Source organism: Bos javanicus, chromosome 10 (genome assembly GCF_032452875.1).
Source record: "Bos javanicus breed banteng chromosome 10, ARS-OSU_banteng_1.0, whole genome shotgun sequence".
Taxonomy (NCBI): Eukaryota; Metazoa; Chordata; class Mammalia; order Artiodactyla; family Bovidae; genus Bos; species Bos javanicus.
In genome coordinates, this window is record NC_083877.1 from 102,392,228 (window position 1) to 102,419,430 (window position 27,203).

General features: G+C 40.0%; 2 protein-coding genes and 1 long non-coding RNA gene across 8 annotated transcripts in view; 2 read left to right on the forward strand and 1 right to left on the reverse strand.

The window, feature by feature from the left end:
* GOLM2 (golgi membrane protein 2) overlaps nucleotides 1–3,524 on the forward strand; it is an 86,237-nt gene extending 82,713 nt beyond the window's left edge. For both annotated transcript variants that reach the window (XM_061429717.1, XM_061429718.1), the window contains one exon: nucleotides 1,431–3,524. In XM_061429717.1, coding sequence (XP_061285701.1) covers nucleotides 1,431–1,501 — 71 coding nt within the window. In that variant the 3' untranslated portion in view covers nucleotides 1,502–3,524. The remainder of the gene's footprint in view (nucleotides 1–1,430) is intronic.
* On the reverse strand, nucleotides 1,771–11,334 carry LOC133255115 (uncharacterized). The gene is made up of 2 exons (XR_009738890.1): nucleotides 10,658–11,334; nucleotides 1,771–2,130 (listed from the first exon to the last, which is right to left on the reverse strand). It is a non-coding gene; the product is annotated as an uncharacterized LOC133255115 (long non-coding RNA).
* Nucleotides 11,335–11,550: 216 nt separating this feature from the next.
* Nucleotides 11,551–27,203, forward strand: part of CTDSPL2 (CTD small phosphatase like 2) — a 76,116-nt gene continuing 60,463 nt past the window's right edge. The window contains exon 1 of one of the 5 annotated variants that reach the window (XM_061429713.1): nucleotides 11,551–12,014. The gene's annotated coding sequence lies outside the window, so the exon portion shown is untranslated. Of the gene's footprint in view, nucleotides 12,015–12,040; nucleotides 12,135–27,203 lie in introns of those variants that run through there. The other 4 variants (XM_061429716.1, XR_009738887.1, XM_061429715.1 and 1 more) reach the window with 4 other exon arrangements.

The window sequence follows — 27,203 nt, forward strand, 5'->3', positions numbered from 1 at the left end:
GAAGTTAATACATAGCACATGCACTACTTGGGGAGCAGGAAATGGCACCCACTCCAGTGTTCTTGCCTGGAGAGTCCCATGGACAGAGGCGCCTGGGGGCTGCAGTGCATGAGGTCGCAGAGTCGGACCCGACCGAGCAGTCACTGCTTGGCACACTACTTGGCACATTACATGCATAGCTCCTACACCTCATGGCATCTTTCCGGAGCAAAGCGTTGCCACAGATGATGCTGGAGAAGCTGAGAGGAGAGGACCTGTCAAACCGCAAAGAACAGAGTGGAGACAGCTACAGTGTACACATGAATTTGGAATCCAACATATAACCTTCTTTAAATTTTTATTTCCCAGTTATGATAGTAATACTTTCAGTCTGTCAAAAACTAACCTATTGGGTAATTGTAACTGAACCAAAAGGTAATGAAAGTTATTTTTAAGGCTGTGGAGGAGCCAAAAGATGTCATTAAAAACCATGTACTAAAAAATATAGAGCCTCTTAAGCTCTAATTAAAATACTAATTTTAATACTCTGAGCAGTCTTATTTCAAAACCTGAAGATAGAAATAACTGTAAAACTAGAAGGAAGAATTGTTATTGCTAGTTAAGCTGAGAGTAGTGACGTGATAGGTGATAGCCAAGGACCCAGAAAAACCTGACAATAGCCAAATAAGTCAAACTCTGAAGCACTATATGAAGTCGTTTAATATAGCTACTAAAAGTGACTTTGAGGATGTTAGTGTCTAGTGATATTGTATAATAGTTTTTTCTCTCTTTTTTGGTCAAGAAAAGTTTTTTTTTTAGTTAATATACTCCATTTTGCAAGTTGCTGGTAAGCTATTTGCAGAAGAGCAAAGGAATTCACTAAAATATTAAATACGGGGGTTATGAGTAACTTTAATTTTCCTCTTATTTTCTAATTTTTACATGATGGTTATGGATTAATTGTATTATTAGAAAAAATGTTTGTTTTTTAAAGGTATGAAAGTGTATAAAGAACAATTTCCATCAAAGCGTTAAAGGACCGGCTTCCATCTACATGCGAATAATACCTCCATATAGAAGGATCAGCTCCTCAGTGCTTACGGGACCCTACAGCTTTGCTCACTGTCCAGCTCTGCTTCTTTCTTTCATCCTCTTTCTTCTTTCCCCATCTTTCTTTCTTCCTTTCTCTCTGTCCCCTTCCCCTCTTTTCCCTTCCTTTCTTCCCTTCCTTTGCTTTTTTCTTCTCTATCATCAAAAGATTTGTTAAAATTAAGTGATCTTCTAAAACAGTTACAGACTTTTCACTCATTAACCAAGCATCTTAAGAAACAGAACACTATTTCCAGGTGTAAGATAAGGAGTAGACTGAAGGGAAAAAAAAGATATTTGATTGGATTTTTGCAAGTGATTTTAAAAATAATATTCTTGATACCTGATTGTTTTCCTTATAGACGATGAAGAACGAGAACTTCAAATGGATCCTGCAGACTATGGAAAGCAACGTTTCAACGATGCCCTTTAAGCCGTGAAGGAAAACTTCAGATAACCTAAAGTGCTGTAAAATGGAACCATTTCTACTTTGTTGATTTTGACTTTTGTTGTAAAGATCAGTTGTATCAGTTGTAAAGATACATTGAGATAGATTTAAGGAAAAATTTAATGACAGAATGTACCCATGTACATATGTGAACTTTTCATATTGTATTATTAAAGCAGAGACTTATGGGGTTATGTTACAGTTGAGCCAAAAACAAAGTAAGAAAAACTTTAATCTTTGCATTTAAAGCAAACTAATGTATATTTTACATTTTATTGAGCCTAATTCTTTCCACAAAGAGACAAACAGGAAAAATGGTTGTACAGTTTATATGTTGCACATAGCAGAACCACAGTGAGAACAATTATTCAGCTGAAAACCTTTTTATACACGAGTACATTCTTGTTAGCCCAACAGGTGTTCTGTTCTGTCCACTCTTTACTCACGCTGTTCAAGGAGTTATACCTAGAATAGTTTCATGAAAGAGAGGGGCACCTGCAGCCAAACTCTGGGCAGCGACGTGCAAAATCACCCCTCCTGTTCTTACTCCACGTGAGTGCCGGTGCGTGTGGTAGACAAGCTTTCAGCTGAGGCCTGATGTGAGCGGAGAAAACCTGCAAAGACGTAACAGTATTTATGAGTTATACTTACCTTACTTCATGAAATTGTGAAATGCATGATTGATGACCTATTTTCTATTTTTATTTTTTCACATAATATCAATACTGTTTAACTGTAACTGTTACTGGCTAAAATTTTTATATTTTCAGAGTTAAAGTTGATGAAGATATTAATGATTTAAATGCCAGATTCCCAAAGAGGCTAAATCAACCTTGAAATGAATTTTCAGTCAGTATTTCAAAGCTTCTCTGGTAGTTTTAGTGACCTTATTTGACTAGACTTTTTCAGAAGTATTAAATAAGCGGTTTTAACAGGTTTTTATTAATGCACAGATAGACAGAAGTACAGTGAGGTCTACAGCCATTTTATTAAAATAGCTGAAAAGTTTGTAATGAAGATGAAGAATCTTTCTATCTACTTAATATGTTAGTTAAGAGCCCATAAACCTCATATTTGCTAGACTTAAAAATTATTTTAAATGCATTTGTCTTTTTTGACACCCTTCAGTAGAATATGTAAGCTAGCTAATCCTTATTTTCTGATTGAAAGCACTTTTAAATCTTATCCCCCACCCCCTAAATAAAAGGTTTTGATCATGAGAATTTAAACTTGTTAACTGTTTTTCAGAAGGGCTACTGTTAATTGCAGGTGAACGTGAGATGCTTTTCTTTTACCCCCTGTAACTCAGGTTCTAGTCAAAATTCAAACTTACAGAGGTTAAATAAAAAGGTTGTTCACTTATTGGAGGTGTAAAAATTATTAGATCTCTGTTTAAAATTATTTAGCAACCAAGAAAAGATGTAGTGATTTACTAAAATTGTTTTTTCTACCCTATCAAAGTAAGTAATTCATGCTTTTGCTGTGAGTAGTCAGGCCTATAATGATAGTTTACAGCATTTTTTAAAATGGAATTAAAGGGAAGTGATGTGTACCTTTTGGAAGTTAGGGTGGGAAGACGAATCTGAAACATATTCCTAGTAACACTTTATATTTAAACACTGTAAAACCTTCACAAATGAAAACCGTGAACTTCCTGCCTTAGCTCCTTTGTCATAGAAATAGTCACTTGGTCGTATGGTGGCTGTTACTCACACAGCAAAACGCCTTCAATCAGCAGTCTAGACATTTTATAAACGGAGAAATCTTGGATCAATTGATATTTCTGACTGTATTAACATTTTAGTGCTATAAAATACTATGTGAATCTCTTAAAATTCTGACATTCTACAGTCTGTATTAGACATCCTGGCTTTATAATGTTTTACTTCTGCCTTACAGTTTATGTTTTTTAAATGTATTTTTGCCCTGAATTCAGTGTTAATTTGATGGAAACTCTGCTTTTAAAATCATCACTTACTGGGTTCTAATAAATTAAAAATTAAACTTGTTTTTCTATTTTTCTGATTCTTATTCATATACAACACATTAATTCCATTATAAATTAAACAAAAAGTTCCAAGGCCTATAAAGTTCCAGATAATCAGATTTTCATGTAACTGAAACAGTGCAGTTGTGAGGCTAGAGTCTCATGAGCAAGGATAATAGAAATGAGGCTAAAAGTAGTATGGAAGGGGTAAGATAGGGAGAACCGCATAAGTTCGGGTTATTTGCTGCTGCTGCTGCTGCTGCTAAGTCACTTCAGTCGTGTCCGGCTCTGTGCGACCCCAGAGACGGCAGCCCACCAGGCTCCCCCGTCCCTGGGATTCTCCAGGCAAGAACACTGGAGTGGGTTGCCATTTCCTTCTCCACTGCATGAAAGGGAGAAGTGAAAGTGAAGTCGCTCAGTCGTGTCCAACTCTTCGTGACCCCATGGACTGCAGCCTACCAGACTCCTCCATCCATGGGATTTTCCAGCCAAGAGTACTGGAGTGGGGTGCCATTGCCTTCTCCGGGGTTATTTGCTACTGTCCCAATAAAGAGAAAATGCAGATATAAAATATACATGAAAAAAATGGTTCCAGAGAAAATGTGAATATGACTTGCAAAGTCATTTCTCAAACATATCCCTTTATTTAAAAGTCTTAAGATTATATGCTTTTTTGACTTCTCATTTGTATCATCTTAGAACGAAATTTGCTAGAATATGAGGGTAGAGAATTAAAAAAAAAAACAACCCAACATATTTATGAGGCAGACAGTCACTTCCCACAATGGCTGACCTTGGAAACGTCTCTCACATATTTTACCATACGCTCCAATAAGACAATGTGACATGAATTCATTTTCAAAGTTTAGGTTATTGAGTCTTAACATCACATGTGGGCCATTAACATTCAATTCTAATTGGACTACATCTAATTGCTTTTAAAAGGTACCCCTCGCTAAGGGTTCTAGATGAAAATTAGACCAACTATCCCAGAAAAAAAGATGGGGCTGGAGGGGGAAATGCATACAGGGTAAACTCCTCCTGGCTTGAGGACAGCTGAAACGGGGCCTTGAATGCTGGCAGCTCTCCACTCTGATTGCTGCTGCTCTCCACTTGTTCGTCATTCTCTCAGGCCAGCTCCACCCCAAAGCTCCAACCAAGATTTCCAGTAGGCCAGGGTTTCTGTTTTGCCCCCTGAGAGACGCTGCTCCTCCTTCCTTAGATCCACATCAAAAACTCTGAGGGAAGGCCGACTTCTGCTTCTGGCTATGATTTAGTAACTTACCTAGCCCTCCTGGATTAGTAGCAACTATAAAATTGGACAAGATATTGATACATTAAGCACCTGTTTTCAGGTAGCACAAAACTGAAACTTCTCAGAGAGGGGAAACTTGAGCACTTGAGCCCCACAGTCAGCCTGCTCCCTGAGGTGTAAAGAGGCTGAGTGCAAGCCAAGATGGAGATCACGTGGGGAGCAGCTGAGATGCTGGAATCTGTGGGGTGGGGCGTCAGAGAAGGAAGCTATTTAGAGAGGTGGCCTCAGAAATCCATAAAGGGGTCCCCACAAGTCCATGCCTGAGGACAGGGTATATAACCACAGCAAGACCACCGGATACTTAACCGAACAGCAGTTGCGACACCGATGAGAACGGAACAGAGATACCCAGGTCAAGCAGTGCTGGCAGAAAAACAGTGCTGAGGGACCCTGGGTGTCTGGGCCTCCGAAGGTGGAACACTCCTTAACAACAGTGTAGCCAGCTAAAACACTAGAAAGACTGTACTTCAGGAGTATGAAGACCATACCCCGGAGTGACACCTACTGTAGACGGCCCTAACATGCTCTGACTCGAATGGCAGGGGAGTCAGAGTGTGGAGACCCGAGTCCTCCTTGCTTTCCACAGATATGAGCTAATGGAGCACAAAGCCAAGCCTACACTAGTGTAAGGTGACCGCCCAGGAACTGACGTGCTGGCTAGAGTAAGAATCATCAATTTTCAGGAGGTGACAGAATTCAGAATCTCTACAAGAGATACACAGTACTCAGTATTCAATTTAAAAAATTACTGGATATACAAAGACAAAAGAAATTGTGGTCCATAGTTGGAAAAATTGAGATGGTCTCTTTTACTGTTGTTATATTGTTATTTGCTAATGCAGGTGTTAAAAATATGTTCAAAGATTAAATGAAAATATGAGTGAACAGGGAATCTTAGCACAGAAACAAAAGCTATAAAAACCTAACGATAGAGCCTATTAGAGTGAAGTCGGAAAGGGAAAAACTATCGTATATTAACGCATATATATGGACTCTAGAAAGACGGCACTGATGAACCTATCTGCAGGGCAGCGCTGGAGACGGCAGACAGAGACCAGACTTGTGGACACAGGGCGAGAAGGAGAGGGTGGGATGAACGCAGTGAGCAACATGGAAACATGCACATTACCATATGTAATATTAGAGAGCCAGTGGAGACTTGCTCTGTGACAGAGTTCAGCCCGGTACTCCGTGACAACCTAGAAGGGTGGGGTGGGCTGGGAGGTGGGACAGAGGCTCAGGGAGGAGGCAACACAATGTATTATACCTGTGGCTGATTCATGTGGGCAGAAAGCAACACAATAATGTAAAGCAATTATCCTCAAATTAAAAATAAATACGTTTAAATAAACACCTAATGAGAATTCTAGAATTGCAAAGTGCAATAACTGAAATGAAAAATCACTGGATGGGTTAAATAGCAGATCGGAGGTGGCAGCAGAATGAACTTGAAGACATACACATGTAGTTTTCTGTATTTGGAAATGGAGGGCTGAAATGCTGAGACCCTGAAATGTGAATTTGGAATTCATTCTTCAAATGTTTATTAAGTCCTCAAGATGCTGTCCACCCCACTCCTTAACACATAAGCCTAAAGAATCCATCATGAAAGAACACGGATCGTTCTTTCAACTCCTTCCTGAGTACAGAACTGTTTTGAGTACTAGGGATACAACAGCAACAGCTGCTGCCTTCATGGAACTTGCGCGGCAGAGGAAGCAATAACTATTTTCTATACTCAGTGATAAATGCTATGAGAAAAATTAGATCTGAATAAATAAATGTTGATGGAAGATGGAATAGGATACAATAAATGTTGTATCCTATTTCAAATAAGATAACCAGGGAGGGCCTTTCTGAAGATGCAGTGTGAGAACAAGCCCTGTGAATATCCTGTGCAACACTATTTAATAGAAATATAATGCAAGCTACCTGTGTAACTTAAAGATTTTCTAGTAGCCTCCTTTAAAAAATAGGTGAGAGAATTCCCTGGCAGTGGTTAGGACTCCATGCCTTCACTGCCAAGGGCCCAGGTTTGATCCCTGGTCAGGAAACTTAAGATCCCACAAGCTGCATGAAACTGTCAAAAAAAAAAAAAGAAAGTGAAATTCTGATATTTAACCAATATGTCAAAAATATTACCATTTCAACATGTAATCAGTAGAGAATGTTGAGATGTTTTATATTCTTTTGTACTAAATCTGAAATCTAGCATATATTTTATATTTACAGTACATCTCGTTTTGGACACTAAATTGTCACTGGAAATATTTGATTGGTATTTAGAGTTTATAAAACTTATAGTTGAATGAGTGTATCTATGTATTCATGCCCAAGCATACTTACAGTAGACTTTACTTTTTAGGGAACTTTCAGGTCAATAGCAAAATTGAATACAACATAGCAGAGACCCAATATACCCTATTCCCACACACATACACAGACACACACACACAGTTTTCCTCACCATCAACACCCTGCACCAGTGCAGAATTGTTGCAATTGATAAACCAACACTGATGCATAATTATTAACTAAAGTCCTGAGTTTATGTTAGGATTCGCACTTTGTATTGTAAATTCTGAGTTTGGACAAATGTATAATGATATGTAATCACAACTACAGTATCATATAGAATAAACTCACAGCTCTAAAAATCCCTATGCTGCACTTATTCTTCCCTTACCCCTAAACTCCTGGAAATCACATATCTTTTTTACTGTCTCCAAAGTTTCGAGTTTTCCGTAATGTCATATAATTGGAATCATACAGTATATAGCCTTTTCAGATTGGTTTCTTTAACTTAGTAATATGCATTAAGATTCCCCCAAACCTTTCCAGGTATATCCAGTGGATCATTGAAAAAGCAAGAAAGTTCCAGAAAAACATCTATTTCTGTTTTATTGACTACACCAAAGCCTTTGACTGTGTGGATCACAATGAACTGTGGAAAATTCTGAAAGAGATGGGAATACCAGACCACCTGACCTGCCTCTTGAGAAATCTGTATGCAGGTCAGGAAGCAACAGTTAGAACTGGACATGGAACAACAGACTGGTTCCAAATAGAAAAAGGAGTACGTTAAGGCTGTATATTGTCACCGTGCTTCTTTAACTTCTATGCAGAGTACATCATGAGAAACGCTGGGCTGGAAGAAGCACAAGCTGGAATCAAGATTGCCGGCAGAAATATTAATAACCTCATATATGCAGATGACACCACCATTATGGCAGAAAGTGAAGAACTAAACAGCCTCTTGATGAAAGTGAAAGAGAAGAGTGAAAAAGTTGGCTTAAAGCTCAACATTCAGAAAACAAAGGTCATGGCATCTGGTCCCATAACTTCGTGGCAAATAGATGGGGAAACAGTGGCAGACTTTATTTTCTTGGGCTCCAAAATCGCTGCAGAAGGTGACTGCAGCCATGAAATTAAGACACTTACTCCTTGGAAGGAAAGTTATGACCAACCTAGATAGCATACTAAAAAGCTGAGACATTACTTTGCCAACAAAGGTCTGTCTAGTCAAGGCTATGGTTTTTCCAGTAGTCACGAATGGATGTGAGAGTTGGACCATAAAACTGAGCGCCGAAGAATTGATGCTTTTGAACTGTGGTGTTGGAGAAGACTCTTGAGAGTCCCTTGGACTGCAAGGAGATCCAACCAGTCCATCCTAAAGGAGATCAGTCCTGAATGTTCATTGGAAGGACTGATGTTGAAGCTGAAACTTCAATACTTTGGCCTGATGTGAAGGGCTGACTCATTTGAAAAGACTGTGATGCTGGGAAAGATTTAAGGCAGGAGGAGAAGGGGATGACAGAGGATGAGATGGTTGGATGGCATCACTGACTCGATGGACATGAGTTTGAGTAAACTCCGGGAGTTGGTGATGGACAGGGAGGCCTGGCGTGCTGCAGTCCATGGGGTCGCAAAGAGTCGGACACGACTTAACTGAACTGAAACCTTTTCAGGGATTCCCCGGTGGCTCAAACGGTAAGAATTCACCTATAGTGCAGTAGACCTGGGTTTGATTGCTGGGTTGGGAAGATCCCCTGGACGAGGGCATGGCAAACCACTCCAGTATTGTAGCCTGGAGAATCCTCATGGCCAGAGGAGCCTGGTGGGCTACAGTGCATGGTGTCACAAAGAGTCAGACAAGACTGAGCAACTAAGCATATATCTTTTCATGGCTTGATTCCATTTTATGGATGTACCACAGTTTTTTTTATACATTTACCTACTGAAGGACATCTAGGTTGCCCCAAGTTTTGGCAATTAAGAATAAAGCTAGTATAAACATTTGTGAGCAGGTATTTGTGTGGACACATGTTTTTAGCTCCTTGTAGTAAAAATCATAAAATTCACTGTTATACACTCACACTTAAGGGGGCTTAAAATGTGTAACTCAGGACTTCCTTGGTGGTCCAAGGAAGTCTTAACCTTGGTGGTTAAGAATCCGCTTATCGATGCAGGGGACATGGGTTCAATTCCTGGTCAAGGAACAAAGATCCTGCATGCACGTTGATCAACTAAACCCAAGCGCCTCAACTACTGAACCTGCGTGCCACAACGCAGGCTAGAGAGTCTGTCGCAGCAGTGAAAGATCCTGCGTGATGCAACAAAGATTCCATGTGCTGCAACTAAGATGCAATGCAGCCAAACAAATATATTTTAAAAAGGTAAATATATATTCCATATACTCTGGAATAAGCGATCTACTGAAAGACTGTTGAAGATTCAAGATACTTGTATTACATAACTTAGTGAACATGTCAGTTTATTGTTTTCATATAACATAGTTTTGAAGAGTTTAAACAGTATACACGCCACTGGCTTTCTCCATTTTTTCCCCTGTGGTTAATGCTGTGCATCTAAATATACTTCACATTTTTTAAAAGTCCAAAATTTTAAACTTTTATTCTAAAATCTTCACCAGTATTGGTACTGAAGCTTAATCACATTGACAACTACCACTTAAGGAGAAAGAAAAACACCATAATCTCATTTGATCTTTAAATATTCCAGAAAAAGGACCAGTAGAAAGAGACCACTGTATGTAAATGATGTTGAAATGTTAACATAAGTTAACAAATAAATTATAAAACTGATCGTTAAATAAATTGCAAAAGTATTTAGGTTTACTACCATCAACCTTTCTAACCTTAACATCTAAACAATAGTAATACTGCCACAGAACACAGTAGGATATGGTATAGTGAGTAGGAGGAGGACATGGATCCTCATGGTATTTCTTATTAGCTGACTGCACTCATCTTTGGATATGGTGTCTGTTTTTCCCTTTCTCTTCCTTGCTTTAAAAAAAAATTTCAGTGTTTTCAACTAAAGAATGGAGGGACTAATATCACCTGCCTATCTCTGCTGGGAGAATCAAAATGCATATACAAAACTTTGTAAATACCATATAGTATCAATATTTAAGTTTTAAGAGTGAAGATATGAAATAATTACTACTTGAAATTGTTTCAGAAATATTTCCAATTCTAACTCGGTGTAATAGTTATTTTATTAATCAATTGGGGTAATTGCTTATATTCTGTTGCTTTTCATGTACACACTAGATAATCAACAACTATTTGTTGATTTTCAATTCGTTTTTCAGGAATCTGTTCTATTGCGGAGTATTACCAGTTCTGCACGCTGTATACCACCGCTCTCAATAAACGTCGCATTCACAGCATTCTGGTACCGGGAAGATTTAGGATCCAAATGAATCCTGAGTTCTAACAGACATGATCTGTAGAATCTAAGGCTTTCAGAAGACAACCCACCTGCTCCACACTTTGAAACAGCACCAACCAGATTCACAAAGTTCTCTGCCTACCTCTCACCATCTTCCCGGCAACTCCTGTATCCCTGTGGCATAGAACAACCTCCCCAAGTGCTCAATGCGACCGCGTCTTTCGACTTTTCCATCTCGTTTCCTTTACTTAGGCATTCTTCCTTCGTTACATCGGCTCTTCACGTGTCACTCAGACGTCGTCTTAAAGCCTTTCCAGACCTCCTACCCCGTGTCTCCCCCGTGCTCTTACGGCACCCGTCAAGAACTCATTGTGGTCATTTTTTCACAACGCATCTCAATTCTGTTTCCTTGTCGGTCTTCTTCAACAGACTGTGAACTCTCGAAGTGCCTGCCTTGTTCTCTGTCGCATCCCTTGCGTCTGGTACGGTGCTAACAAATGAAGAGTTTACAGGACATATTTCTTGACGGAATAACGACAGCGACCCGGAGTTTTACGCACAGACCATGCTCCTCCCGTCAGCACGCTTGGTTTCCTGCCTCTCCACTGGAACTGGACGCCCCGGACGGGTCCATGCTCAGCCGTGAGTCTGTCAGCCCTCTGACTCGGGCCCGCGGTAGGAGGAGGCCCTTTATCAGAACGGCCCGACACGCGAGGCGTGGGTTCACGTGACCCCCGAACGACGGCTGCGCCCTCGAGGCGGCGCGCGGGAAAAGAAGACCTTCCGGGACCGGCCGGACGCGGCCCCGCAGCGGTCCGCGCCCCGCCTCCCCGCGCGCCGGGCCGGCCCCGCCCGCCGCGGCCCGGGACTGCGCCTCAGCCGCCAGGGGGCGCAGCCCGAGCCCCGCCCCCGAGCCGAGCGCCCCCCCGCTGCGCTGAGGCAGTTCCGTTAGCCGCGGGGGGGAACCGTCCTCGGGTCCCCGCCTCTCCACTCCCTACTCCCCCTGCGACCGCCGCTACGGAGGCCCCTCACGCTCAAACATCCCGCACTCCGGCGGAGCCCGGCGGATTTTGTCCTTGTGGCTGCATCCGGCCCCAAGGCCCTGCCGTCTGTTTTCGTCAGGAACTCGGGCTCCTGAGTTTCTTCCGGCCGCAGGAACTCTAGCGCTCTTTACGGAAGTAAAGTTGTTTCTTGGGTGTTTTTTTTTTTTTCCGGCTTTTTTTTTTTTTTTTTGCCGCCGGAGCCGCCCGCATTCCTTCCCTCCCTCCGCGCGGGGTCGCGGCGGGAGGGGGAGCGGGGAGGCAGGGCGCCTGCGCGGGGCAGCCGCGTTCCATCCGGGTCCCCGTCCGTGCGGTGCCGCAGGTCGGTAGGCGGGAAATGGCGACTGGCTGAAGGAGCTGGTTCTGTTGCTGCTGCGGGCGAAGCGGGAAAGACACCACACGCTGCGTAGCCGGGGCCGGCGCCGGAGCCCGGGGACACTTCTCTGTCGTCACAGTTAGGTAATCCCCCTCGCCCAGACGCTGCCGCTGCGCCCTGCCGTAGTCCGCCGCCTCTTCGGGGCCGTCTGCCGGGCTCTCCTCCCCTTCGCGCCCGGGCTCGCCAGCGGCTCCGGCGCCTGGGTAGGCATGCCCCGTGGGCGCGCGTCCGACCGCGGTGTGGAGCCGCTCGCCTCTGCACTCCCCCGGGAGCGGAGCGGAGCTCACTTCCCGCCAGCTTCAGCTCTCAGGCTGCGGCCTGTGTTGTGATTTCTGGGGTTGGATTTCACTTTGCTCCCCCCCGCACACACATCCCGATCTCACGTCTCTAGTCCCCAGACCTGCGGTCCCTCCCGGGTATCGGCTTGGATCTGCTTATCTAACCTGGACCCGTCTGATGTTCTCGTTATTTCATTCTTTACGGTAGGGTGCCTTTAGAGGGGGCGTTGCTCTCTCTCTCAGTTTTTAGATTCACCTTGTGAGGACCTGGAAGAAGTGATTTCACGAAGCACTGTTTGTCTGCTGTTAAAATGGGGAGTTGACATTGTTACTTTTTGAAATCCAGAGTGAAGGCCTCTGGTTTCTATAGTGGTCAGTTAAGGGTGAATCTTAGTGTACGGAGCATTCTATGCTTTCTTTGGGTAGTAAATGCCTGTGTAGATACTTACTTTTGCACTCTTGACTAGAATTCCGTGATGAATAATTGCATAAGTCGGTCGTGTTTATTTACTTCTCACTCTTGTCGTGGCTGGATGTATGAAGGATGTTAAGTACTTTAGAGTACCTTAGGGAAACCTACCAAGATACTGCTCGTAAACTGCACTAAGATCTTGAGATGTACTTAGTAGATGTTCCTCCAAGGCAGGGATTTACCTTTCCAATGCTAATAAGACAATACCAAGATTACTGCCCAACGTATGTATACAATTAGTGACTTCAAAGATAGGTTATCTTCGTAATTTTCAGGTTGTAGGTTTCTTTATATACCGTCTTCCCGTTCTTTGCCAAGTTTTCGTTTGCTGTCCAGCTGTTAACGCTTACAAAGCAAGGAAATGGCTAGTTAAAGCTACTTTTATTCCTTCTTGTTATTTTCCACATTGCAAATCAGTTGTCCCTAAAGAGAAATAATAGGAGGCTGTTGGTGTTTCTCAGAATTGTTTTTCAATCTTGTTTAATTTGGGGCCTTTGTAATTTTTTTAACTAGTCAAATTAAGTTTTAAAAATGTGGTTTACATTACACATCATTTGATATTTGTAACTCAAAGGCTTTCAGCTCTCTAGGTTCAAAGATTCACTATTGTTTGCATATTAGAATTGAATTTCATTAATAAGCAGGAACACACAAATGGTATTATAATTGTCATTTGGTAGATTTCCTCCCAAGGTCATAAAGAAAGTCAAGGTAAAATGTAGCTCCTAGGTGAAGCAGTCTTTTAGGATTGAGTTGAACTTCATGCTTACCTTCAAAGCAAAAAGAATAGGGGGTGGGAAGTGGAGGTGAGGGCAATTGGATGGTTGCTTAGTCGGTTTGTTTAAACAGTAGGGCCAGATATGTCACTTAAAAGGATATAAAATAAATTATTGGTTTAGTGTATATTTTATCTGGTCACTTTAGTGACCTTTATTGTAGTTTATAAAGCATTAATGTTTTCAATAAAGTTTGTTTTACAGATAGGTGAGTGTGAGTTGTGTGTACACTTTGTCTTCAAGAACTCTTCCAAATTGTTCTAGCTCTTCATTCATTCAATTCTTTTAATAATCTTTTCAGTATAGGTTGAAAGGCTGTGAAAGTTCTTAAGCGGTGTAGTCCTTAACCTTTGTGGGCTTGAAACTGTACAGAAATTCTAAATAGGATTGCATAGAAAAACCAAATAGGATCGGTTTTAATATTTGTTTATAATACAATGTTCATAGTATTCTACATAGTGTCTCTTGGACATTCCACCTGAGCTAGTAATGCTACTCTTTTTTTCGTGGTTAAGAAATTCAGAATTAGGGGTGTTTTATCTTTCCTCAATTCATCTAGCTGATCCAATGTTTGAGATTTTAGGTCAAGAGGATTCTTCATGAGATTATTATACAGCAGAATCCATCCAAGGCCGGTTTTTAAAAAAACCTTCGATCTGTTGTTCAGAAAGGATGTTCTAGACTCTAGACTTGTAACTGTAGGATTAATTGCAGATTGAATGAACTGGTATAAGATTACCTCATTCATAGAGTTTTGGATTAATGTGATAGAGAAAAAAGTGGTTTGTCAGAATTGGGAATAAACCGTATCTAATTATATTTGTAATTTACCAAATTGTTGTGAATGCATAAACTAGAAAAGACACTTTAGTCATAAATACCAGGTGTGCTGAGAAGACCTCGTATATGATATGCTCTAAGTAATTCTTTTGGGTGCTTACCTGACAATTTTAACTGGATTGACTGCAGGGGTCATTTGCTCTTTGAAGATGAGAAGATTTAACAGAGGTGGGACTTAAGATGAATCCATCCAGCTTTTAGTTTCCACTTTACATTTGCTATGACATATCTATGCCAGACATACATTCACTACTGGTGTATGCCCACATTCGTTTTTACTTGCACAGCTAGACTCTGTGGTTGACTGTGAGGTTTAACTTGAGAATAGCCAATGCCAAACTCTGTGTCTCTCCTTTGTGGTACGGAATTCTTTCTACAGTGTTTTGTTTAAAATTACAAATTCTCTGGAAGAGATGCTTTATAAACTATTGCCTTTTATTGACAGTATTAGCACAGATTAGTTATCAAAGAAATTTGCTGATACCACAAACAGTCGAGGATTCAGAGGCAATGGAACATAGAAGTAAGCTGTGATCAGGAAAGGTGTAGTGTGTAGGAACATTAAGGAAGAAGGCCGTGGTGGAAGTAGGGTGATAGTGAGAAACTTGGGCTTCTTGGGGTCTTTTGAAAATCTTGTGAGTCTGATAGTAATGAGTGAGACTAAGTGTGGTCCCAGGAAGAATTGTGAGACTTTAAGGACAAGCATGGATTATAGATTTGGCTGGCCCTTTTATTTACATCTGCAGGTCCCCCATTTATTATGGTATTTTTAGAAAAGGATGGAGGAAAACACTAAAATACCATTGGAAAAAAATTAGTGTTGTAAAACATTTACATTAAAAAGTCTTTAATGTAACTTTAAAATAAGGTCACAGTAGACCATTTAACTCTATTAGTGACCCCATGTTTTGTGGTAATTGTAGGCTCTCCTGTTTTCATTTCGAGAAATTATAGAAAAGGAAGTTTATCTAGGTAAAACATGAATCATCAACTGTGCTTTGACTTTAGGTTCTAGCAGTCAGGTTTTCATAATAGCATAATAATCATAGAACAAGGAAATGTGTTTATTACTTTGATTAAAGAAACATAAAATTGTACTAGTAGAAGGCATTTGAATACTTCAGAAATAATTGGGATTATATTTAGTAATAGTGGCTTATATATGGTTTAGGAAGAATATTTTCTTTGGAATAAATACTTCTATATGGAGAAATTGAAAACTAAAAAAGCAGAGCCATTGCTAAAAATAAATAAGAAAGGGAGATTAAGAATCTGTTAGTATCATAACATGACATTTAAGTTTCTCATGTTGACCAGTTACTGTTTAAGTAGAAATTTAAAATACATTTTGTTAAAAGAGTGTAATATTTGTTAAAAATATACAGAACCAGTAAGTATCTTTTCAGTTGAGAAAAACTATGATTATATGTTTCAGTAATAATTGCTTTCTTCCTGATGTTCCCCAAATATGTATGATTATTCTATTGAGTTGAAAATGATTAACTTCTTACTGACCTTACAAGTACCTGCTTTAGTGTATTTTGTTAAATAAGGTAATTATAAAATATAATCCTTTAGTTTTCTGATGTACTGATAAAAATTGTTTGAAAAATATAATCACACTGCAAACTCTCATGCTTTTCCCCCTCATTTGTAATATTTGTTGTTCAGTTGCCAGGTTGTGTCCCGCTCTTTGCGACCCCATGGGTCACAGCACGCCGTGTTCACCTGCCCTTTACTGTCTCCTGGAGTTTGCTCAGATTCATGTTCATTGAGTCAGTGATGCTGTCTAACCATCTCATCCTCTGCCACCCTCTTCTCCTTCTGCCTTTAATCTTTCCCATTTTGTTTTATCCTGTTTTTTAGTAGTAGCAAACAAGAGGATATTTTCCTTAGAGAATTATGATCATACCTCATCTTTGACTAGTAATTTTTATAAAAATTCACTCTTCTTAAAACTTTAAAATTACGTATATTATTTTTGACTGTGCTGGGCCCTTGTTGAAGATGCAGGCGTTTTCTAGTTGGGGTGAGCGGGGCTACTCTCTAGTTGCGGTCCACGGGCTTCTCATCGTGGTGGCTTCTCTCGTTGTGGAGCCTGGGCTCTTGGGTGACGGGCTCAGTAGTGGGGCCCATGGGCTTAGCTGCCCCACAGCATGTGGGGTCTTCCCAGGCCAGGAATTGAACCTGGATCTCCTGCATTGGTAGGTGAGCCACCAGGGAAGTTTTAACTTTTTGTCTTCAGTTTATCTCAGTCATAAAGATTAATTTTTCTTTGGTAGGTAGTAATATGAATAGTAGGAAATTATTTCAGGTACTCAAAGATTTTTAGTTAAAAACTAATTTTCGTATTTGCTAACGTCTCATTGATTCTTTTCTTACTATCAAATTACTGTGGTCTGAGAGTTTCATATTTCTACTGACCTGAGTGTAAGTTGAATATAAGTTTAAAACTTTCTTTAAATAGAAGTTTTTATTAAAAAAGTATAAATAGTTGTATCCCTCTCCTTGCACAGTTTTGGTGAGAACTACTTAAAAAGTACTTGTAGGAAAATTTTGCCAAAATTGACTTTACTTTGTAACTCTCCAAAATTTTCTTTGTTAATGTATCCAGTAAGTGCATTGTAACTTGCATGCATACAGGTAACTCTAGTAAATTTAAAACATTATATATGTTGGAATATATGTATATTCCATAGAAAGGATAGAAATATGATGAAAAGTAATAGACTGGAGTGACAGATTTCCCATGTGCTTTTCTCATGAGTATTGTAGTACTCAGTTCTTAGGAATTCATAATTTTGTATCTTTCCTAGAATAGCACATCTTGTTGTAAAGTTTCACTGGTATGAATTCTTTTCATGCTGTGTAATGGAACGCTCTGTTTACAACATGTGTAAGTTATGTTGCAGGTAGTTAAAATTACAACAGTCTTCAAATTGCTATTCCTTAAAGCTTAGGTGAAAGAAGTACCAGTCTGTCCTCAGCAGAAGTACATGCTGTCTCATTTTGTACATAACAAATACTGATTTTTGCCCTAATGGTATTTCTGTGGAGTATATACAAAGTTTTAAGTTGGGGTCCTGAAATAGTGTTACTTTAAAAATCATTTTCCCTTTTCATCACCTTGTCCTCTCTCCCCAGCTTTGTAAAAAGTTATTGATTTCAGTTGCGCTGGGCCTTCGTGGCTGTGCCGGGGCTTTCTGCAGTTGCTGTTGAGGTGCCTGGGCTTCCTACTGTGATGGCTTCTCTGGCTGCAGAACGTGGCTCTAGACGCACGGGCTTCAGTCATTGGGACACACGGGTCCCCAGTTGTGGCCCATGGGCTTAGTTGCTCTGTAGCATGTGGAACCTTCCCGGACCAGGGATCGAACCTGTATCCCCTGCATTGGCAGGCAGATTCTTACCCACTGTACCACCAGGGAAGCCCCAGTCGTATTTTAAAACACATATGTCAGTGGCTGTGCCTTAGTGATCAACAAACTGAATAATGCCATCTAAAAAAGTCAGGTCAGGGACTTCCCTGGTGGTCCAGTGGTTAGGCATCTGCCTTCCAGTGCAGGAGGCTCAGGCTCCATCCCTGGTTGGGCAGCTAAGATCCCACTTGCCGCCAGTAACTAAGCCTGTATCCAGTGGCGAAAGGTCCCATGTGCCACCATGAACACCCAACACAGCCCAAAATAAATAAATGTTTTAAAAAATAGTTTATATTTTCATTGAGCATTTACTCATCAATAATCGAACAACCCATATGTTTTGTTTCTGTAGAAAAATTGATCATGGTTTTAGAGAAAGCATTTTTAAAAAATTTTGGTTGTTCATTGAAGAAAACTTTAAAGAGTCTTAATTTCATCAACCTAACTCAGCAGCTCCTTTATTTTTTGTACATTTCCCCGAGTTTTTCAGCTTTTTATTATGTTTTTTATTTAGTAGTTTTTGAAGAATTCTATAATGTTATATAGTTTTAAAACAGAAAATTACATATCAAGTAATAATAACCTAAAAAGACCACTTTATCACACACTTTGTTGGGAAGGGCTCAATGAAAAGAATCTCCCTGTTGAAGTTGATGATTCATATAATACTTCTTAATCTTCCTGCTCTGGTTGACTTTTGACTTTTGTTGGATGATAAGTGGGAGAGACTAAGAAATCTCTTCCTTCTGTAAAATCTTTTAAGGAAGGGCTTGGGAAGGTAGTAGAGAATAAAAGTGGACAGTTGTAGTATCTGAACCTGTTAATTTAAGATTATACAACTGGAAGAGACAGTGAAAACAGATGCTGATATTTTTGTCATGGGGTGTAACTAAGGCAGTGATTTTTTTTTTAGCATTTTCTTTCTCAAGTGTAAATTGAGTAGTGCTACTGTTTGTAATAGAGTAGCTAGAGGAGACCAAAGGGGTCATCTAGTCTTTGTTTCCTTAATGATGAACCATCTGAAGACTTTTTAACGTGTAGTAAATGTTTGTCTTAATTAGGGTGCTTCTAGATGAGTTGTATGTGATAGAAGAATAAAAACAGCTCAGATTAATGACTCATCTCTTGTTTTGATAGATTTTTTTAAGGTAAAATTTACATGTAGTAAATGCCATAGATATGATGTTCAATAACTTCTTTTGCTGTTGAGGAGATGAAATGATTGCTAGAATGATTACATGTCTTAATCAATGTCTAATCAGTGTTACAGCTAACATGGTAGATTCAGGACTGATGCCTACCAGTCCAGGGGCTATTCCTCTAGTAACTCACTCAGGAGCCTACTTCAGAACTTTGCAATTATATAAGTAATTTTAAGTATATGTAAGCAGTTTATAGGTTACATATACCTATATTTTATGGGGAAACCCAAAACTGTTGCCTTTAACATTTGATTTATGGTCTTTTTAATAGTTTTCTTTTTTATATCTTTTGGCCCACTTTTGTTTCCCTTTTCTTTTATTCAGCAAAAATTTGTTTGAAAGAACACACATTAGGTTAGCGTTAGATAATTTGTTAAGAATCCTTCGAATACAATATAGTATTTTGTTGTTGATAGAAATTTGTGTAGTTAAGACCTCTGTAGCAAATTATCAACTGAGATTATGCTCATATCATTATTGTAATCTTGTTCACACAAGACTATTTGCAACCATAATTGTTGGCATCCAGTATTGCTTGGGGTCAGGGATATTGTTGGCATCCAGTATTGCTTGGGGTCAGGGATTTTAAGAGGAAGGAAATCTTATGAGGAAGGGATATTTTTAGTTTTATTTGTAGACCTTTTTGTGAGCAAGAATTGATTACTGCAGTGAGGATTTTGTGTTTCGGTGATACAGTTTTTTCTCCAATCTGTAGTCTGTTTGAGGGAAATGAAAAAAAATTACAATTCAAGTCAACAGAGATTGCGCTGTTATGTTTGCCAGGTGGTTGGAGTTTTAAGATCTCTGCCTTCAGCTCTCTTACAATCGAGTGCAGTCAAAGATGCATAAACAGATTATTTTAATACGATGTTTTAAGAGCTACGGATAGATAGTCGCAGGTTTATACAGGCATGCGCGTGTGGGGGTGGTTACTTACTGGGGTGTATGATACTTGGGCTGAGCTGTAAATGATGAGGATAAGAATCAGCTGAAAGGAGGGAATGTGAAGTAAGAGAAGGAGAAGTAGGATGCAGCAGCCTGTGCAGGACACTTATCACTGGATCAAAGGGGGAGGCGGCGGACGGCAGTGAAGGAAGGTGTGGAGAGGTAGCTCTCGGAGGGCTTTACATATATTGCTAGGGTTCAGTCTTTATTTTGAAGGGAATTGGTGGGCAGGAACAGGCAGATTTGTGGAGTGCAGAGGATGGATTTAAAGCGGACAGACAGAAATATTTTAGAGGTAGAATCCTCAGGATTTGGTGACTGACTGTAGGGGACAAGGGAGAGAAGAATGATGAAGTGTTTAGGATGACTTCTGGCTTGATTGATTAGGCAGATAACTTGTGATCAAGAATAGAGTAGGGGGCTTCCCTGGTGGACCAGTGGTAAAGACTGTGTTTCCAATGCAGGGGGTGTGGGTTTGATCCCACGTGTCACACAGTGCGGCAGAAAAAAACAAAGAATAGAGTAGCAAAAATACAAAAGGAATAGGGCTGAGATAGGAAAGGGGAATTAAGCTTTCGGTAAGTTGAATTTGAGGTGCAGAGTGGAAGTGTTGAGAAAGCTGTTAGATGAGAGTCTGAAATTTTAAAGATGATGGAGAAGCTAGAAGAAGAATTAATGATGCAATTTGGAAGAGCCCCCACCCCCACCCCCAAAGACTGCAAATACTTAGAAAGCAGACTTAATTGCCTTGTTTTAGATTGCCGAACAATCAACTTTTTCTATTCCTGAAATGAGATCTGGTTCAAATGTTGAAAAGTGGGAATGTTTTCTATTCTATACTTTTCCCTCCAGTGTCATGAATCCTTAAGCTTGAAATGTTGTTCCACTCCGTGCTATATTTGTTTTGTGATATAATCTACTTAAATTTTATCTGTTTCAGTGGTAGATTTATTTCCCCGATCTACTCATTTAAAAATCCTAAAAGGTAAGTGCTGCATTCAGTATGTAAGCAAATTTGGAAAACTGAGCAGTGACCACGGGATTGGAAAAGGTCAAGTTCTCGTTTCAATCCCAAAGAAAGGCAATGCCAAAGAATGCTCAGATTACTGTATACTTGCATTCATTTCATATACTAGCGAGGTAGTGCTCAACATCCTTCAAGCTAGGCTTCAGCACTTTGTGAACCAAGAACTTCCAGATGTACAAGCTGGATTTAGAAAAGGCAGAGCAACCAGAAATCAAATTGCCAACATTTGTTGGATCATAGAGAAAGCAAGAGAATTCTAGAAAAACATCTACTTCTGCTTCATTGACTGAGCTAAAACTTGACTGCGTGGATCACAACAGACTGAAATACTCTTAAAAGAGATGGGATACCAGACCACCTTGTCTGTCTTCTGAGAAACCTATGTGCAGGTCAAGAGTAACACCTAGAATCAGACAGAACAACAGCCAAGTTCAAAATTGGGAAAGGAGTGTGACAAGACTGTATATTGTCACCCTGTTTATTTAACTTATATGTAGAGTACATCATACGAAATTCCGGGCTGGATGAAGCACAAGCTGAAATCAAGATTACTGGGAGAAATAATCTAAAACCTCAGATATGCAGATGATACTACTGTAATGGCAGAAAGTGAAATAGAACTAAAGAGCCTCTTGATGAGGCTGAAAGAGGAGAGTGAAAAAGCTGGCTTGAAACTCAACACTCAAAAAAATAAGATCATGGTATCTAGTCCCATCACTTCATGGCAAATAGATGGAGAAAAAATGCAAACAGTGACAGACTTTATTTTCTTGGGCTCCGGAATCACTGTGGATGGTGACTGCAGCCATGAAATTCAAAGACACTTGCTCTTTGGAAGGAAAGCTATGACAAACCTAGACAGCGTATCACTTTGCCAAAAAAGGTCCATATAGTCAAAGCTATGGTTTTTCCAGTAGTCATTTACAGATTTGAGAGTTGGACCATAAAGAAAGCTGAGTGCTGAAGAATTGATGCTTTCGAATTGTGATGCTGGCGAAGACTTTTGAGAGTCCCCTGGACAGCAAGGAGATCAACCAGTCAATCCTAAAGGAACTCAACCTGGAATATTCTTTGAAAGGACTGATGCTGAAACTGCAGTACTTTGGCCAGCTGATGCTAAGAGCTGGATCGTTGGAAAAGACCCTGATGCTGAGAAGGGTTGAGGGCAGGAGGAGAAGGGGACGACAGAGGATGAGATGGTTGGATGGCATCATCGACACAATGGACATGAGTTTGAGCAAACTCTGGCATGTGGTGAAGGACAGGGAAGCCTGGTGTGTTGCAGTCCATGGGGTCGCAAAGAGTTGGGCACAACTTACCCTTGAACAACAGCTTATTTTCCAGTCTTGTATTATTTCATAATTGCTGAGAATGGAGAATTTAACTTAGTGACGGAACTCTAAAGTGCTTAGAAGACAGTTAATTTGTAATGTAAATGGTAGAATTACCAACATCAGGCTGTATATGTATGTGTAGAACTTTTTTAAGTGAAGGTAATGAAGTTGGATTATTGCAGATACTATGTAGGTAATTTCTGGCAGTACTTGGCGCAATTAATATGTATGGTCTTCGGTTATGATGAGGAAATGTCGGCCTCTTAAAATAAGTTGGAAACTTCCCTTCTCTTTTCTGGAGGAGTTTTGTGTATTAGATTTGGGTTTTGCTGGGGTTAGTGTGGGGGAATTGGTTTGTTTGGGTTTTTGTTTGTGTTTTTTTTTTTTTAATTTTTTGGTAGAATTCTTCAGTGAAGTTGAAGTCAACCAGAGTTCTTGACCTTTCCCAATTGATAGAAATTGGCCAGAGGCCAAGTAAGAAACTCAGGCAAGGCTTTATTGGGGCCCTGCTGCAACAGATGGGAGTGAGACCAGGGAACAGGTTCCCTTGTTGGCTTGCTCCCTGTGGGGAAGCGGGCTTGTTCCTTGTACGGGGTGAGTGCGGGTGTGTCCAGGGCCAGAGGGGTGGCTTAGGAGGTTTGCCCACCCCTTAGGCGGTGTTGAGTGCAGAGGGCATGTTTAGTGCCTTGCCTTTCCTCCCGACTCCCTGCTTTTGTTCCAGGCTCTTCAAAAGTGGCTTTTGGGGTTTTTTGGTCTCTTTGTATCTTTTGTCCAGAATTCGCCCCAACTGCTCAGGCAGGTAGTTATTTTTAGTCCCATAGAGTTTCTTTGTAATTTTGTTGCTAGAAGAGAGGTTTGTCCAGGTGCAAGCTTTGGAGTACTACAGCAAAAGGGTCCTGGGTCCCAGCCTGTCAGAGCCGTCTGGGTCTGGAACTTTTTTTTGTTTTGAGACTTTCTCTGCAATTTCAGTTTTTTAAAATATGGGCTGATCAGGTTACCTTTGAGCTTTGGTGGCACTTTTTTTTTTTAGAGGTTTGAGCATTCCATCTGAATTGTTGAATGTGTGGGCATAAAATTGTAGTAGTCGTGGTGTTCACTAAACTACTCTCAGTATTGGTAATTTGTGTGTTCTCTCTTTTTTCCCCATTCTTGCTAGAGGTTTATCAATTTATTGATTAAAAAAAAACAACAACCAACTTTTGGTTTTACTGAGTTTTCTGTTTTTAACTTCATTGATTTTCTATTGCTTTTTGACGGTGGTATTTTCTTCTTTTTGAGTGTGTGTTCTGCAGTATTTTATTGAATTCTGAATATTATAAATAGGACAGTAAAGACTGACTAGTGTTTATACCTGGAAAGTTGCATATCCTGTGGCATAGTCTAGGGGGTTTCATTAGGCTGAGTTTTGGTTTTGTTGTTTCATAGGATACCTCAAGTGCACGGTTGGCTTCAGATTTCTCCAGTGTTACTTTGTGCTTAAGCTAGAAGTGGAGGTATGAGAAAGTGTTCCTCAGTTTTCCCAATTGACTCTCGGATTTTGGCTTTCCCTGTGTGCCTGTAGCTCTGTGGAATCGAAGCGCCCCTAACCCTTTCCCAGAGGTAAGTGCAGTTGGTGCTTGTTACACGGTGCTGGAGTCCGGAAGTCCTTTGTCCTCATCCAGTCTCAGTCCTGGATAGGCTCTGTATGTCTGGGCGTCAGAGCTGGTGGGCTTTCAGTGATGTTGCCCTGGTATGCCAAACTGGGCCTTGTATCTTTACACATCTTGTTTGGAAAAACCTGCCTTAGGTGGTCTGAGATCCGGGCCCGAGACCTGCCCCTGCAGTCGTGCAGAGGGATCAGTAGAGGGCTTTGCTTACACTCTGCCCCATCCTAGTGGGGCACTGCCCCTGCTGCCCCTCCTCCTGCCTTCCAGTGTTTGTTCCTTAGAGAAGGAGGGTCTGGTAGGGCGCCCCCGGCTGCTCCAGGCTTCAGCTCTCTCCAGCCTCGTGCGCCCCCATGGGGAGCACTGCTGGTGGTCTCTGGCGGAGGGCCTGAAGACGGGCCTGGGTTCCCATCGCGTCTGCTGCTCCCAGGAGCGCCATAGGCCTGTGCTGGCCTGCACTTCGCGTTTAGTAGTTTGTGTTAACAATCGAGATGAATTCTTTTTACCTGCTTTTATAGCACCACTGTCTCTCTGCTTGCTCTGCCACAGGTAAGCCAGTGCTTATATCCTGTCTCCTGGAAAGGGCTTGTCTTGTCTTGTATCTTTGTTTGGTTGGCCTGGGTCCTCAGCTCTCTCTCTTCAAGAAAAGTTTAATTCTGTAGTTTTTGTTATGCTGGTAGTGGCATTTTCCCCAGCTTTTTCCTTTCCATAGGCAGAACCCTATTAATGCATAAAAATGAATCTTTAGGTGAAACTCCAATTACTAGTCAGGGGAGCTCTCTTTTCTGGAAGCTGTAGTTTGTAACTCCATGACTTCTTAGGTCTCAAGTTGCTTGGGATAACTCCCTTGCTTTCTCTTTGGTTTGGACCAAAGGAAAGGGTTCAAACTGGGTAAACTGGCACTAGAGAAAGAGATCAATTTCTTAACTGGCCCTAGGTTACTTTTTTTCACCTAGACACTGATTCCCCCAAAACTGTCTTGTGGTCAGCACCTCCTCTGTAGTTTCCCTTATCTTTTCCCAGAACCCCTCTTTCTCTTAACCTGCTTAACCCTTTGTTTGCGGTAAAATCACCCATTGTGAATAACTGTTAGAAAAAGAGCAGAAGTAAAAAATAAAACAGGATATAGCAAATTGAAAAATTTGATAATTTTTTAATTAATTAAAATTTTTGTTAATGATAGACTGTTTTTACATTGCTGGTTATTTTTATTGAAATTATCTGAAGAGTAACACACTTTTGCCATTGTCTCCATCTTATTTTCTTTCTGTCATAAAATGGAAATAATGAAAAAAATGAAATGGAAATAATGAGTACTACTTTTTAAAGGACAGCTATTCATTATATATCACTTTAACCTTTTCTGTAGCTGAAGCAGTTACTTTATGTTTGGAAAGAATAGGTTGATGGTTGGGTCTTCCGAAGTCAGCCTACCAGAAAACCAACACAGTAGTTTTTACACAGTGCTTTGGTTGTGTGTAATATTTGGTTGGATTATGTTTCTGTATTCAGATAAGCATTGACATTTAAATCTTTATTTTAAAGTATTAAATACAGTTCTGTTATTTTGGGGAGTTGGGGGAAAATATTGCAAATATCTAAACTCAAAATTAGGCCTTAATTGGCAAACTAAAAACGATAATATAATTTTTAAACTTTGTGTTTAAAACAGGGAAAATTATGGCTAACCAAATTGCTAGAGTTAAATTCTTAGACATTTATTAAATGAGGAGAGTGACAGTACATATTTGCAGGATTTACTCAGTTTAAAAATGGTTTTTTGTTTAGAGTTCATTTAATATTCTTAGTATTTGCATTATTATGCAGTAAACTCTGTCTCTTTCAGCATTCTAGCAGATTCTAGATTACCTTTAGACAGGAATGCTACCTAAGAGGTTTCTGCTTTGGTTGGGACGGTTGAACCAAAGGTTTTTTCAACCTTAGTATTTTAGATTCTTAGGGAAAAAATGAGAAAAGAGCATCCATAGGCATTTTAAAAAATGTGAAATGTTGGTAACCTATAAATAGAATTAAAATGTTTAGTTTTATTAGTTATGATTATTTAAAATACTTTTACTTTTAATAAGCCAACATTTTGAAAATTAAAAATAAATTCTGATGTTTATTTAGTCAGATTCTTTGTATCCTGCTGGTTGAAACCATCTTTCCAAAAAATACTTTGTTAGATTTTCCAGGCAAGAGTACTAGAGTGGGTTGCCATTCCCTTCTCCAGGGGATCTTCCCGACCCAGGGATTGAACCCGGGTCTCCCACATTGTAGGCAGATGCTTTACCATCTGCACCACCAGGGAAGTCTAGTATTTCTAGAAGTGCTACCAAATGTTAACAATTTTTGACCTAATGAATTCCCTTCTAAGAAATTAAGAATCAGATATTTGGACTGAAATTTGTATATAAGGTTATTACATTTGAAGTGATATTAGTGAGTAATTATGAACAGTTTAATTTTCTGACAGGTCAGTGGCCATATAAATTGTAGAACATTTATCTGAATGTTGGAATATTATGTGGCCATTAAAAATTATGTTCTCAGATTTTTCAGAGAATATTAGTAGGGAGTTAACAGAATAAAATGGAGGAGGAAATGGCAACCCACCCCAGTATTCTTGTCTGGAAAATTCCATGGGGTTGCAAAGAGTTGTACACTACTGAGCTACTGAGCAATAGTATAAAAGGGGAAGAAATAGGTCAGGTCATAACTGTAGTATAACTCTATTGATTAAAATATTTATATGTGTTTAAACAGTCAGTAATGCATATCCACATTTCAGTCATCTCTGGACTGAGGAATTATGTGAGTTCTTTTCGTATTTTTGTGCTTTTAAAGACTTCTAACAACATATGTTTTAGATAAAAAATATGTCCAGTTGAAATAGAGAATATTTTAAACTTGTAAGGGATCAAGAGTGAATTTTGTCTTTCATACACTAAATACTTATCCATTCCTTGGATTGTTGTAAGCCTGGCATATAATACATATTCACAGCTTCCCCCTCCCCCCCAAGTTTGGGTTATTTTTTTCCTGTTGCTTTGCATGTCTCATACTTTTTTGTTGAAAACCAGTCCCTTAGATAACAGATAGCCACTGTGGATTCAGAATTTTTTCCCTGAAGGTTGGTTGTTTTGTAATTCCCATAGGCAAAATCTGTGGAATATGCCTTCCTGCAGGATATAGCTACTGATGACTTTGCTTAGTTTGTTGGTTGGTGTTGTTTTGTTTTGTTTTGTTTTAATTTTTGTTTTAATTTTGAAGCTTTACTAAGGCACACCCTGGTGTCTGCATTGCCTTATGGTAAGCTAATGATTGAACAAATATCAT